This window comes from Coffea arabica, chromosome 5e, assembly GCF_036785885.1.
Source record: "Coffea arabica cultivar ET-39 chromosome 5e, Coffea Arabica ET-39 HiFi, whole genome shotgun sequence".
Taxonomy (NCBI): domain Eukaryota; kingdom Viridiplantae; phylum Streptophyta; class Magnoliopsida; order Gentianales; family Rubiaceae; genus Coffea; species Coffea arabica.
Window position 1 is genome coordinate 46,146,553 of NC_092318.1, and position 15,950 is coordinate 46,162,502.

Sequence of the window (15,950 nt, forward strand, 5' to 3'; positions counted from 1 at the left end):
TTGTTTTACTAGATTTTCATCCTATAGGGAAAACAAGGAATTTCGCTCGAACTTTTTCATCCTGAGTTTGAAAGCGTATTATGTGTTACTTCTAAGCTTTTTGTCTTTTCTGTAGGAACTGATTCTTGAACTTTAGCTACTTCTTGATGGGTTTTTAAAGAGTACCATAGATAGAATGAATAATATGATTTTATTTTTGCACAAAAATATACTAATATATATCCGTACCATGTAATAAAAATATGTCTACTTACCCCAAAATAAAAAACCCACCTGCGTTTTAATATTTTCTATACTTACAGTGCAAGAATTCATAACATGAGCAAGTCTAAGTGTATGCCATATGTTCAAAAAATATATACATAACTTGAAATGTAAATGGAGATTATGTGTCTTGGATTTAAACCTAAGGTAACAAGAAAATTATACTAATAATGTAGGAATCATTGATCCATTCACTATTCTGTAAAGTTTTACTGCTAGCGAAAACGTGGTCAAATCATTTGAGGCTTAAGCAAACTTTGTTTAGATAAGTTGTTTCCTCATGCTGTCATATATTGGTAACTTGAAATGTAAATGGAGATTATGTGTCTTGGATTTAAACCTAAGGTAACAAGAAAATTATACTAATAATGTAGGAATCATTGATCCATTCACTATTCTGTAAAGTTTTACTGCTAGCGAAAACGTGGTCAAATCATTTGAGGCTTAAGCAAACTTTGTTTAGATAAGTTGTTTCCTCATGCTGTCATATATTGGTGAAAAATCAGAAAGAAAACTTGATCCTATAATGTTACGAAGACAAGTGTATCTGTGGTAGAAGCAATAATTTCCACATTAGAGGCTCTGAGGTCAGCCCATTTATGACCATCCACGTATCCTTGATAACAATTTTATTCTCCACATTGTTGATATGAAGTCAACGTGGCCATGGTCCCCTACCTCCCTGTACATGGCTGAAGCTACAGCTGCTTCCTAAGTTACTGTAACACATGGCTTCTACATGGAGATTTAGTTAATTAACAACCAGACTGAGAAATTGATTTTTTAAGGAGAGGCCAAAGAAAAAGTGCAATGGAAAATGATTAAGTACGCAAAGTTCTTCACAGATCATAATCTTAAGTGACTGTAATTTCTTGGAGTAGTGTTTTTGATTCATGACACCTATAGTTTTTGTGCCATAACCTCCAAGTTTTGATTTATACAAAATTTCTTCAAAGGGATTGAATCTTGATTTCAGTAATAAAGGTAAAGAGGCTAAAGACCATATGTTTAAAGCAAACAAAAAAAAAAAGGGACCATAATTAATGTGCTTTATTGTCAATGCTTTATTGAAGTCCTCCTGACAATTGTGCTTTTACTTTGAGAGTATACGTGAAAAGAACTATACAAATGCTATAAGCAATAACCTAATATGTTGCTTCTTCAATAGTGGCAATCCAACAGGTGAATGATCCTTCTTTTGGGTTCAATGTAAGAAATGCATGCAATTTCAAAGTCGTTGAAATTCAGGTAATTGATTCATCCACCTTTGGCCAACAACAAAGATTTAGTCAAATACTTTAATACTCTTTATCCGTGTTGTGATTAGCTCACAAGTCAAACAACCCTCTTCCTTTGCTTGCTCGTCTTAATTACATGTTGCCTTGTGTCTGGATTTGGTTCTAGAACAGCCTTAATTTAGTTTAAAATCTTGAAATGCTACACAATCAATATAATATGAACACATTACATAAAATATCATACAAAGTATGAAGGCTAAGAATTAACAAACTTATATTTTTGCTGCCATGTTCGGTGTCCACAAGACAGTGTAATCTCCTTGGTATTACACCTTTCCAGATTTTCTCTATTGCCGTGGCAATTTCTCCAGGCACATTCAATACTTAATCCCAGTAAATAAACGTCATCACCTTTATTAATTTACCCCAGCATTACTTCTTACAGTAATTACCTGTCACAAATCCAGGTTATCCTTGACAAGTTATTGCCTTAAATAGGCACCACGTAATTGAGTTGACTCCTCCATGTTCACAAAATTATTAACAAATTATTTGTAATTTTGTACAAAATGTCGTTAGATTATTGTTGTGAGGTGTTCAGTTGCCTCCAACAAACTTTGAATAACAGTCCGTATTTCTTCCACTCTTCTGTATCTCCAAAACCTCCAACACCAATTAAACTAATGTAGATTTCAGTTCACATCCTTCAAGATTTCTATCTCTTAAGGAGGTTCAAACGTGTGGCCGCTGTACAATCTTTTTGAGACCTGCTCAATCTTAGCCATGTTTTCTTCATTACAACTAATACGTACAAAGTACATAATTTTCAAATAACATAATTGAACTGTATCGAGAGTGCATGAGCATGATATTAGGGACAAATAATTCTTTATATATAGCAGCTGGATTCCATGTATATTGTATGATGTAAGCCATTAAGTACGTACGTAGCTTCATGCAGATACGTGCGGGTGTATACACAATGACATAATGCGTTGAGGATGGATGTCAAGGTATGAATTTGGATGAAGGAAAATCCCAGATGTTTCTGGCACTTTGCACCACGCTTGAAGATTACGTGGAAGTCTTTGGTTCAAAAAAAGACTTTCAGAATTTATAAAACAATTGATAAAAATTCAATTAGAATGGGTGACGATTAGCGCTGTCAAACAAACGAGCTATTCGAAAACTCGATTGAGTTCGACTTGATGAGGCTCGAACTCGACTCGTCAATTTTAGTAAATGAGTCGAGTTCGAACTAGAAATTTACTCGATTAATTAACGAATCAAGTAAATTCGAATCGTTTGTTATTCGATTCGAATAGCTCGCTTGGATTCGATAAGAAAAGACATATATGTCATTTTACAAGTCAAAAGTATAGAAACTGAAAATTACAAGTTTTTATTGTGATCAATTCGCACTCGAACTCGAGCTCGAGTCACACATCCTATTAGGCGAGCCGATTTCGAGCACACTTCAAGACTCATCCGCTTAGTCGAGCGAGTTCGACCCTGGCTCGAACTAAGCACGAGTCGAGTTTGACAGTCAAATACTCAGTTCGATTAACAGCACTACTGATGATAGATTGATAATCGTTCATTTTTTTTTATGCATTATGCATGTTTGTGCATGCATGGCTACTGTTCGTGTCCTTCTTTGTCTTTTCCGCCTTCTTGGTTTCATCACAAAAAGAATATCTTTTTCTATTGCAGATTAATTTTCAAATTACACCAGCCCTTCTCAAATGTAATTCAAAGTATATATGAGTGAAGGAAAGTGATTTAGGAAAATGCTAAATGAGGTTAGTCGCACATCATGGTGTTCAAGGGGGGGAAAAAAAGGATAACGCATTTATCCTTAATTAAACTCGTTATAAAAAGTGATAAAACTAAATCACGAATTGAACGCACGATGCTTCACTTGTTAAGAGAGATCTCATCGATAAACATTCAACGAAATTGAACTCATGAGGTTGCAATGTTGTAGAAAAGTTTAATTTGTTGTACAATTAACACATAATAGCCTCCAAGCTGGTTAATTAACAGGGTGACCTTAATGCAAAAAGAAAAAGAAAACAAAGCGAAAGCAACGATCTTTAACAAATCAATACCAAAGTCTGATTGGCCTCCTTGGTAATGCTAATGTAATCTTAACTCTAAGTGGATTGTTTCAACTTTGAACCTACAATCTATTACACTAAAGATCAATAATTGGAAGAACGGTGGAAAAATCATAGAAAACAAGAACAAAAATAAAATTACAAAGATTTCAAGCCTTCTCTATAAAAGGAAGTCTCCCTCAAAAAAAGTATCCATTGTAGCCTCAGGCAAAGCCAACCCAACCCAACCTCATTGCCACCATCAACAGCATCCCTTCTTTCATAAAGTGAAATTGCTTGTCCAAATTGATATTGCTTCAAAACCCAAAGTCCAATTCGTCAGAGCCCAATTAAGGTGATCCGATAATCATCACATGGGGCTCCGACCCAAATAAAACTTTGCAATCCGAAATAACACTTGTCCGCTCTACACAACAGTTCTCTATCCAACTCTTTAATCCTCAATAGCTTTTGCCACATATACAATTCCATTTTCCCCCACTAATTACAGTTACCACTAATTATTGTTACCAATATACAAAAGATAGGCAAGAGTATCCTTAACCGATTGATTTCAAAGTATATCTACAGCCTCTAACCAATGACATTAAATAGTTTCTATCACGTATCATCCATAAGGTTTACAATTGATGTGCCTTTTTTTCTCTTTTTTTTTCCTATTTAGTAAAAAAAGAAGAAGCAAAAAAAAAAAAAAAAAAGAAGAAGAAGAAGAAGAAAACAGATGATTTTATGTTGAATTTGCAAACTAATACCTAGTTCTAGATTTATTTATTTTTAATAAGAATACAAGATTAAAGACCAAACCCACAATAATTGGTGGACTTGACAAATTTGAATTTGGATAGGAATTTCATGGTGCCTGGATCACCAAAGTTTAACTTCTATAAACTGGATTTTGGATGGGCGAATCCCAGAAGGTCTGTGTTCGTTTCAATTGACAAAACAGGGGCAATATCTATTTGTGGAGGCAGAGATTGCAACAGGGATGTGGAGGTTGGTTTGTCTCTTCTGAGGGTCTTAGAGAAATGCAGAATTTTCTCTTCTGTTTTTGGATTCTTGTATATGTCAAACTCAAAATACATAGTGTCAGAAAGAATTGGACTCTGCAAATTCCATTGTAAAATACTATAAAAAATTATCTTATTCACTATCTCCCTATTCTGTTTCATTTTCTTGCCCATGACAAGCAAACCGCTTACTTAAAGCAATAATCTTTTTTTGAAGCAATACTAGTTTTTAGTAAAATGTTGTTGTTATAATTAATCCTATACTAAGAGAAGGGGAGAAAAATGGACATATCTAATCTATTGAAAAGCTCGAAAGAAGTTGTATAACTTTCAACCATACTCCAAAAAATTCTAGAGAGAAAACACAGTCAACAGAGTTCGACCCTCTAACTTGTGCCGAAGGAAGGATTTAGTCCCTCCTTTGGTGGTCAACTGAGCTAACTCAGTTAGTTAAGGTATAGTCTTCGGTTGCATTATTGCTAAATTTGAATTCTGAAGAGGAATTTAGTGAATGAGCTTGAAATGAACATTTTTTTTTTTAAGGAAAAATGAACAGATTTGAAACGCACACTCATTTCAAATATATCGTTTGGTTAACATTACCAAAGATAGAATTTAGTCCACAATAGTTTGGGTAAAAAGTTAAAGAATAACAAATTTAGGAGTGAGTAACTATCAAATTTTCTTTCTTTTTCTTACGTGGCTAACTCGTTGGTTCTATACTAGTTTAGTTCTGATCATTACAACAAGCACAATCATTGTGATGATTTCACTCTCCTAGAAAGAGAAGCTCGCACATATAGGGGTGTATTCAAGTCAATCTCGAGTAATGCAATACTTGAATTCGAGCTCGAATTCATCGAGCATTTAAAATTCAAGTTCAAAATCAAGCTCGACTTGAATTTACCGTACTCAAGTTCAAACTATCCATTGATTTCCATTATATATCTACTTGTCTCTCTCTTTCTACGTGTCTCGAATTCATCGAGCATTTAAAATTCAAGTTCAAAATCAAGCTCGACTTGAATTTACCGTACTCAAGTTCAAACTATCCATTGATTTCCATTATATATCTACTTGTCTCTCTCTTTCTACGTGTCCTTTACCTCATAATCTAAAAGATGCTATTAGGGAATGCAAAAAAAAAGGGGTTGAATATGAATTCACAAAACCAGAATTATTAGGGAATAAAAATTTTAGAGGAAAGGTGGGAAAACAATAGATTACAAAAGTACAATAAAGTCACAAAGTCTTCAAGCCTTCTCTAAAAAGGGAGTCAAAAGCATCCATTTTGGCCTTGGGCAAAGCCAATCCAACCTCAATCCCGTGAAAAACATCTCTGCTTTCACAAAGTGAAATTGCACGGGTTTTACTGATGGATACTTCTTCCACTTTCGTGGGTCTGCCCCACCCGAAGTCCAATTCATAAGAGCCCACTTTCGGTGACCCGGTAATCATGACATGGGGCTCCGACCCAAACAAGACTTCCCAATCCGAAATCCATTTATCTGCTTCGCCCAAAACTTCTCTATCCAACTCCTTAATTGTATCCCCAATCGCTTTTGCAGCATATATGATACCATTTTCTCCCACTAGTTGATCCCTCTTCACCATGGATCGACCAAATGCAATGCAATTACCAATGTAAGATTTAGGCACAGAGAATCCTAACCGGGTGATGCCACCTGCAATAAACCCAAAGTAATGTGGCTTTTCAGGAAAATCTCCACCATGGATTAAGTGGATTTTCGTCCAACACACCCAAACAAATGCACAAGTTACCACATAGGGAGACAAATATAACCGGGTTGACCCGAATATATTCATGGACCGGGTCATGATCCACCCTTTTATTTTCTCCATCTCTATTGGACCCACAACAAATGTGGCTCTTACTATTTCATCAAAATTTGAACCATTAGCGTATTTTACCACATCTTTTTGCAGACTCTTGAGGTGCCACCATTGTTTCAAGAAAATTAGCTCCAGCCCACTTGGATAATGGATCAAAGTCCTGTCATTACATGGCAAAAAATTGTCCACCAAAACGAGTGGGGGACATTTGTTACCTGCTTCACCAAGAATGGATGCCCATGTCTTCAAGAAATTGTCAAATGTTCTCCCATCAGCAGCCACTTGTCTCAATGCAAATCCCATGCAGACACCAAATCGAGGAAAAATAGTTATTTGCACGGCTAGAAGTGGAAGTCTAGCAGTTGTCTCAACTGGCATGCTAAGTGTCAGCTGAGGTACAAGCTGGTAAAAATCTTGTACATTTATTGGCTGATAACTAGAAAGAAAAGCAAAATCACAGCTAGACTCAGCAATGATCAAAGCAACTGAGTCCCCTTCAGTGTAACTGAGGTGGGGCTTGGAGGGTTGTGGAGGAATAACCAAATTTCCAGCAAGAGGAAAGAAATATTGGAGAGTTGAGGACAAAGAATGATTGAGGTTTGGAAGTATGTTATGTATGAAATCATGAGTACTGAAGTTGGGAAAATCATAGAAGAAAAGGGGTTGGTTTGGGGTGAAAAGAAGCCAAGGGATATCAAAGAAAGTTAATGGAATAGTTGTTGATGGCACTGATCCTTGTGGTGGGGAGATTTGGCAGCATTGAAGCACCTTCACTGTGTGTGAAGAAGTCATTTGTGTCATGTGTGAAAATGTTGAGAAAGATGGATTATATATAGGCTTACACTTGGGTAGATCCATGTTAAAAAATGTTGAAGCACCTTCATTGTGCGTGAAGAAATCATCATTTGTGTCAGGTGTGAAAATGTTGTGAAAGATGGATTGTACATAGGGTCACACTTGGGCAAATCCCATGTTAAAAAACGTTGTAAAACCTTCACTGTGTGTGAAGAGCCATTTGTATCGTGAAAAAACTGAGAAAGATGGATTGTATAGACTCACACTTGGGTAGATTTTATGTTAAAAACTCAATGATTCACAATAGATCACATCACTTGGTGAAGTTGCGTGGCACAATTTGGATTATTGACTTTTTGAAAATTGAGTCTACACAAATTTTGACCTTGTATATAGAGCTGATACGATCCATTAATCACTGTTCATTAATACAAAATGATGAGTGTCTTGGGAGCAATATCCTGCTGGGATTTTTTTTTTTTTTTTGGGTAGTAAAAGACGTTAATAGCAAATAGCATTCAGTTTACAGCAATCCTGCAGGGAATCTTGTTATCATTCATATTCCTTTTTTTTTTTTTTCGAAACGATAAGTTTTGCTCATTCATATACATTATTGGTAAAGTTTTAGAAAAGTGCAACATATTGTGCATCACTCGTTGATGATGTACCGACAAAAAATATCCTATGAAAATTACGCGGCAGACTCCATTTGATGACACAGATGATTTATTGTGGTGGGTGTCACAATGATTCCTACAATTATTGTTCCAACATTCATGTGCCTTTGTCTTTTTTATTCACAAAAAAAAAAAAAAAAAAAAAAACACACAAAAGGAAACCAATTGACTAACCTCTCCACCCACTCTCAATTGCCTTATTACCAGTAGTACTTGCCTACTAGCTAACAGCCTAGATTACTTACCACAAAATCAGGGCCTCAAAAATTATTTTAACCCAATTAATTACCTCAAGATCGAAGGCCTCAGCAGTAATCTTTACCTAATTACTTGCACCAAAACCTCGAAAAATTAAAAATTAAAAAAAAAAATTGTCTCTTTGTTGTTGGATCAAGATTGCCTCATAACTATAGCTACTGCCTACTAGTCGTTAACTACCTAACGGACTTGCTCCAAGATCAAGGGATGAAAGCAACCTTCTTACTTTTCGGATCAAGAACATCTGCAATTACCAATTCTACACTCCCAGACCTGCATAATCCACATAACCAAATATGGCTCCTTCCGGGGAACCAACCACCGTGCTTGACCGTTGTCTAGCGACACCACCGCCGGGGCTGGTGTCCAGAATGTCACTCCGCCTAAGTTTTTTTGACATCCTATGGTTACACGCCCCACCCGTCCAACGCCTTGTTTTCTACGAAATCCCTGAGATCACAAAAACCAATTTTATCGAAGAAATCATCCCAAAACTTAGAGATTCCCTTAACTTAACCCTCAAATATTATATCCCATTAGCGGGAAACTTGATCATCCCGCCAAATTCTGGTCCGGACTCGCCCGAAATCCTGTACAAACGTGGAAATTCAGTACCCTTGATCGTCGCGGAGTCGAATGCGATGGATTTTGAATGGTTAGTGGCAAATCATGCAAGAGACAGTTCTGATTTTCATTGCTTGGTTCCCAAATTGGTACAATCGACGGATGATTCCGGGTCGATTCTATCTTCGGTGCTGGCTCTCCAGGTTACATTGTTTCCCAACATGGGATTCTCCATTGGGATAACAAGCCATCAAGCGGCCGGAGATGCTTGCACCATTTTTAGGTTCTCGAGGATTTGGGCGTTTCATGCCAAAGCTGGAGAAGCCGAAGCTGAGGAAAAGGTGAACGCACCATGTGGAGGACCACTAGGGTCACCATGTTGTTATAGAACTATCATCAAAGACCCAAAGGGTCTCTCCTCAATTTTCTGGAACCAATGGAACAACATCAGTAAACTTGATCGTGGTTCAGGCATTTCATCGAACAGCTATAAAGTTCGACAAACTTTTCTTATTAGCCCAGAACAGGTTGAAAATATTAGGAAGTTAGTGCCAACTATGCTCCGAGGGCAAGCTTATATGAAATCTTTCAAAGTTGTTTGTGCATATGTTTGGATATGTTTAGTAAAATCCCGCGGCGAGGAGGCAGTTGATGAGGAAGAAGTAGAGAACTTTGTCTGCTTTGGGAATTGCAGAAGGCGTTTGGATCATCTTGTGGCTGAAAACTATTTTGGGAATTGCATTACACTGTGCATAGCAAAGATGAAAAATGGTGAACTTGTGGGAGGAGGAGGAATCCCTCGTGCAGTTGGGTTGATTGGCGCAGCCATGAATGAGAAATTGCAAAGCCAAGAGGCACTCTCTAATGGTGCTGAAAATTGGTTGGTGGACTTGCAGAATTTGAATTTGGATAGGACTTTTATGGTGGCTGGATCACCAAAGTTTACTTTTTATCAACTGGATTTTGGATGGGGGAGGCCCAGAAGGTTTGAGTTTGTTTCAATTGATGAAACAGGGGCGGTATCTCTTTGTGGGGGCAGAGATCGCAACAGCGATATAGAGGTTGGTTTGTCTCTTCCCAAGGCTAGAATGGATGCCTTCGCTGCAATTTTCAACCAGGGTCTTAAAGATTTGTAGGATTTATTTTTTGCTTCTTGATCGAAATGTCACCGTGTAAGTTTAGTAACTTTAGTTAGCCGATGAAGTGGGAGAATCCAAAGTCATATAAAATCATAGAACCAAGTTCCATACTTCCACTCGTGATTCAAGTTGCATGCCTCACAAGTGCATCACAACGCCATAGCCACACACAAAGTGATTTCAAGGTCCAATTTTGGCAAAACTTCAAGTAGAATTATATTTTTTTTTAAATTCTATGTATTTAGTTTTTTGGAACATACACTTGCCAAGGTTCAAATTATCGACTTGATTTGTGAAATATGCAGACAGTGAAATCAGAAATAGGCATCTCTACTTAAAGTTTCTTCTTATTGATCCTGCACACTTTGTCATTGTAACCTTATCAACAGTTGGCACATAATTGCACCTGCCCACCAAAACATCATAATTGCTCCAGCTCCTGTTTTCTCTTTTGGTATGCTTATTACTACTGGTAGCAGCAATGTTAATCTTGATACTGCCCTATAGTGACACTTGCTCCTCTCCGATGGATTTTCTTTCCATTTTTCATAGTGTATATCTGTGACACGTATTTTCATTTATTAACAAGGGTTAGAATTAGTCAAAATTTAAAATAATCATGTGTTTAATTAGAAAACTAACAAGAAAAGCACAATTATTTTGCCAAAACTTCAAGTAGAATTATATATATTTTTTTAATTCTATGTATTTAGTTTTTTGGAACATACACTTGCCAAGGTTCAAATCATTGACTCGATTTGTGAAATTTGCAGACAGTGAAATCAGAAATAGACATCTCTACTTAAAATTTCTTCTTATTGATCCTGCACACACTGTCATTGTAACCTGCCCACCAAAACATCATAATTTCTCCAGCTCCTGTTTTCTCTTTTGGTATTCTTAGTACTACTGGTAGCAGCAATGTTAATCTTGTCACTATAGGCCTATAGTGACACTTGCTCCTCTCCTATGGATTTTCTTTCCATTTTTCGTAGTGTATATCTATGACACGTGTTTTCATTTATTAACAAGGGTTAGAATTAGTCAAAATTTAAAATAATCATGTTTCTCCTTAATAAATGAAAACACATGTTACTACAAGAAAATAGGCTTATTGTGATGCCAGAATTGTGCGGCAAAAAGTCAAAAAAGTGCCACAAAAACCTTTTAGCGACACAAAAGCGACAGAATTCAATTGTGTCGCAAAAGTATGCGTTACAAAAGAAGACGACGCAATTTGGATATGTGTCGCATGTATTTGCGTTACTTTTTGCGATGCTTGAGTGTCGCCACTCTACTTGCGGCACAAAAAATACGCTGCAAAAAAATGTCCACAATGTTATGCGACATAAACTTGTGTCGCAAAAAAGTCACTAATATAAAGGTTAGAAATCAATTTTTTTTTTTATGGTACAACATTTATCTTGCTCAAATATGCTAAAAGTGAATATCATAACAAAATTAAAATTTCACAATACACTAGAATAAAGTGTCATACACTGTTTTGGTCAAATTCTACAAACTTTATCATTTAATATAGTTCACTCCAATGACAAGATGTTTTATATATCCCAAGAAGTGCTTGTCTTCAAAAACACAACTTCATCACACATCTCTCAAAAATATCTTCATATCTCAAAATCCAGAAACAACACAAAAAATATGATCGTAACCATTCTTGAATACCCAATAGAACTACATTCAATAAAGTTCACATCCAAATTTGAGAAAGTAACATATATCCACTACCCAATAGAACTACATTCAATAAAATTTCAATGGGGGAGGAGAAGAACTTAAGAAGAATGAGCAGACTCTCAAGATGAAAGGTGTGCTCCACTATCTGCTAAAGAAATGCAATCTCAGGACCACACAACTTCCTTACAGACAGTACGCTTCACAATAAATCGCCTGGGTTCCATAACAGCCAACCGACTATATCAAAATCATTGAAAAAAAACTGTAAGGGGATTAATTCTCTAAAGTTTGCTCTCAAAATTAAATGCCAAAGCCAATTTCTCTTCAATCTATAGAAACTCTAAATGCCATAACTACTCACTCATTTATGGTCTGCTTCCCTTATTCTAATTTGACTTTTAAGGTTGTTCAGCATTCATTTTCCCCATCCAACAAAATCAGTTGAATGTCATTGTGGAACTCAATTTGTATCTATTTAGCTTTAATGACTACATCCTCAGGGCAACTTGAATTTCAACATATGTGGCGTTGAAACTGACAGGCATGAAATAAACAAGGTTTGCATTACGTATCCATGCTGGCTGTGCATGCTCAATAGCAGCAAAACTCAACAATGAGAATGCCAGCTGCAATTTGATCTCAATCCACACTCAAGCTGACAGTGCAAGGTGCATAAAGAAGTGAAGATTACCTTGACAGGGTCAGGAGCAAACTTAAGCTAAACCCCCATCCAATCTGGCACACCGTCCTTACCGCCTGTATCTTCATCTTTCAATCCATTGGATTTGGAAGAAAATGCTGCCTTGAATTTTTCCAGTCTCTTCAGCACCTAAGAATCACAGAAATAAATGAAATCAAGAGTGTTAACCATCTATAGGAAGGTTGAATATAGATAATAGCACGTCCATATCTTTACTTTTCATCCGTTTTCTCCATCAAGTCATTGCAAAAATTTCCAGATCCAATACAGCTGCAGCCCTCCTTCCAGAGAACACAACCACATCATTTGAAACAAAAAAGTTTTGTGCTCTGACCTCGGTCAATGAATTTAACAGAGGATTATACACCTTGGGAAAATATTATGTAAAAAGCGTTGGACCTCTCCTCTTATGTTTTTCTTTCTTGTTTTGTTTCCCTTTTCTAATGCTGGGATTATACACAATAAAATGATCAATATGAATGTCAAATGCATACTTCATCCTCGCGTCCTTGGCGTCTGCGCTTCTTTTGCTTCTGTAGCTGTCTTTCACGTTCAGCATTGTTCATCAACTGCAGGTCAGCATCTGCATTAGCCATGAGTTCAGCTGAAGGTTTGGACTACCCACTCTGAGCAAAGGTACTATTATAAAATATGTTCAAAACATCTCATCCAGCATGAGGTTTCATTTGAATCATTTTTCTGCATCTTATTCACCCTATGGATCTGGCTAACGGTTGAAGTGTCACAATCAGTCTAGGAGTCATAAAAATACCGAAAAAATTCTTGTTATGTCGGACTGCTTTCACTGGGCAGCAGGAAGGATTACTGCTTGAGCCAATCCATAATCATGTAAAACATACTGAAAAATGTCATAAAAAAGCATATAAAAGCAGCTTAGTTGCAGGTGTATGGTAATTTCATGATGACATCAAAGCATTTCAGGAGAATAATAATAAAACACTTTCTATCAGGTCAAAAAATATTATATATATAGTTGTAAATTGCCACTCTCTAAAATTTGCAAATCCAATTAAGTCCAAAGTACCAAATGCTAAGCATTATAACACTAAATTTGGCTAGAACAGATACAAGTAGACTATGTTAATTGGCATGAATACAAAAGATTTGTAAGCTATAGGTTCATTTTAACTCTCTGCAGAAAACAAACTTAACCTTATCCGTCTTTTGTTCAGTTGGAAGAACACCAAGCTCCACTCTTTTTTGCAGTATCTGCTGACGCATCCTTGCATCAAAGTTTGCCTCATCTTCATCCACTAAAATCAGAAGCTTCAGGCAACTTGGCATCTGATTGTCCCTCTGATTCTTCCCTTTTTGAACGCAGATCCTCTCTGACTGTCAACTGCTTATCCCTTGTAGCTTTAACTTCAGATGCTATCTGCATTAGCAACTTCATTTAAGTGTATGTCCAAGCAATTTATTTATTACTGATCAGGAGAAAATAAATCATATTCGTTGTTCCCCTCAACAAGCGCATGTGATTCAACATTCATAAAGTTTGTCCCTCCAAAACTGACAGCATGTAGGTGAAGAAAAACTCTTGCAAAATCTATAAAAAAAAAAATACTAGGTGGATTCCTGGGAACACCAACAATAAAAGCATTGTGAAGACAAAAAGCATATTACTTTCCATACTTTATTAAACCCATCGAAATTTTAGGACATCAAAAACTCTGAGTTAACATTTTTCATGTGATTGGTCAAAAGATGCACTTTATCTTTAAAAACGTAGTCTCAGAGAATAGACAACTTCTAAGAGTTAGCCTTTGCTTCTTTACGGTAGAGTTTTCTTCCCAATATTTCTCTATAAGTGTCTGGATCCTGTTTCCCTTTTTCCTGCAATTCGTTTACCTAACAGATATGAAAGCTGGCCTATGTGTTTGAATGCCTAGCTTATCAACAATATGTCGGGAGACATAACTCGGTTCCTGCACTATCATTGACAACTGAAAATTGCTTCCACTGCAGAAATCTTCCGAAGCTAAGATATTGGATGGCTGCCAAAATCTCATGATGGAGGAATTTATAGCACCGTCATGAAATGATGATGCAGGAAAGTTTTACCATCTAGATCCTCTCCAGTTGCTCTCTAAACATTAAAAAAGGTACTTTAACAATCAGTACAGTAGTGCTGTTATGAAACAGTTTCACCATTTTGCACTGAGACTAGTAAGAAGACATTAGACTTTTGCAAGTCAAATAGCTAATCAGTAGATGGTTAACAAGCTCCTAACAGATCATGAGGTGAAGAACCACAGTTATTATTGATTTCCTTGACAAAAAAGATTAAATGATTACCACATCATCAGTATGATTCTCCTCTTTCAGAAGACATGGATCATCTAATACATCATCCGGGTCTTGACATTAGCCAATTCCTTCTCCTCCTCATCTGCTTCTTCTCCAAATGAAAGCAAGTTCAACTTTCTATAGCAAGCACCCAAAAAACATGGTCGGCAACAAACAGTTAAATCATATAATATACCTTAAAGACAGCAGTTAATCATACAAAAGGCAGGCAAGGAAACATGCTTTGTAACTTTCTGCTTGGTGTCTTTCTTCTCAGTTTCAACTTTAGAAGACTGCAAGGACTTTGAAGATGCTACCGTGGGAACGATATCCTAAAATGGATTCCACAATACCTAGACAGCCATTTGAAGACAAAAATTAGGCAATTAACCAATTAGAAACAATATTTTGCAATGATGAGGGGATAGAAAATCCATTATTGAGTATCTTTCCCTTCTTTTTACTCAATTATCACCTATTCGGATGGACAAATTAATACAGTACACACAATCTTTCTATAGAGACATTTTACACAAAAGAGAAATTCAAATGAAATTACAATAGTCAACAATTAGATCCTACCAACATTTTAAAGCACAGATAACCAGATAAAAATGCTATACTTGCCAAAATTACCAATAGAGGCAAAAAAATCCTACTTAGGCGCTGATTTTCATGTTGCAAAAGGATCGGATATCCATGATGATTGTCTTTCCTTTCCTCTTGCACATCAAGCAACCTACTCAAAGTTGTTATGATAAACTAACCCAAAATCTTTTAATTTGAAAAAAAAGGACTACTATGATAAGATTAGTACTGGTGTGTCTTTACCCAGATTCAAAGGATCAATGACTCCTCTGATGGCTCCAATATCTCTGCTTTCCGAAGATTGGTTGAAGTTTTCTGCTTATAAGAAGAGAGCATTAGGTTTCTCCCTTGGCCTGTTGTCATCCATGAATCATGATCTGTCATACAATCTCTATTGGCGTACCTTGAGTGACCCATCACAAATATCTTCCAGGACCGTAAGGAGGCATCTTAAAGTACTGGGCATCACACATATTCAAATTTCCTATTTTAACTGATATCAGAGCACTTTAATGCTCAGTTCAGAAATCACATTCCCTGCAATCAGATATAGGACATGTATAATTTGCTTTATCTGCATGCATGGTCTCTCTAAATTTTGTTTACAACTCCAGCTAACTATACCACTAGTCAACTTGGACAGTTGGGATTTGCATAAATGCCTTTGAATAATTTTATCTTCGCAGTAAACAGATGGCAAAAGTTTTTTTTTTTTTTGGGTTATAAAGGTACAGTTTTAAC

General features: G+C 36.4%; 2 protein-coding genes and 1 long non-coding RNA gene across 11 annotated transcripts; 1 reads left to right on the top strand and 2 right to left on the bottom strand.

The window, feature by feature from the left end:
• Window positions 1-5,787: 5,787 nt before the first annotated feature.
• LOC113743764 (coumaroyl-CoA:anthocyanidin 3-O-glucoside-6''-O-coumaroyltransferase 2-like) lies at window positions 5,788-7,388 on the bottom strand. The gene has a single exon (XM_072048783.1). The coding sequence runs from the start codon at window positions 7,339-7,341 to the stop codon at window positions 5,872-5,874; it is 1,470 nt and encodes a 489-aa protein (XP_071904884.1). The 5' UTR covers window positions 7,342-7,388; the 3' UTR covers window positions 5,788-5,871.
• Window positions 7,389-8,509: 1,121 nt separating this feature from the next.
• On the top strand, window positions 8,510-9,913 carry LOC113687541 (phenolic glucoside malonyltransferase 1-like). The gene has a single exon (XM_027205129.2). It carries the CDS (start codon window positions 8,510-8,512, stop codon window positions 9,911-9,913), a length of 1,404 nt encoding a protein of 467 aa, XP_027060930.2.
• Window positions 9,914-11,001: 1,088 nt separating this feature from the next.
• Window positions 11,002-15,778, bottom strand: LOC113743262 (uncharacterized). 9 transcript variants are annotated; one of them, XR_011814332.1, is made up of 7 exons: window positions 15,453-15,778; window positions 14,818-14,974; window positions 14,631-14,724; window positions 13,488-13,710; window positions 12,809-13,173; window positions 12,306-12,443; window positions 11,002-11,233 (listed from the first exon to the last, which is right to left on the bottom strand). It is a non-coding gene; the product is annotated as an uncharacterized lncRNA (long non-coding RNA). The 9 variants fall into 9 exon arrangements; XR_011814329.1 differs by lacking the exon at window positions 11,002-11,233 and having other exon boundaries at window positions 11,639-12,443; window positions 15,453-15,524; window positions 15,613-15,778; XR_011814331.1 differs by lacking the exon at window positions 11,002-11,233 and adding an exon at window positions 11,639-11,851.
• Window positions 15,779-15,950: the final 172 nt, after the last annotated feature.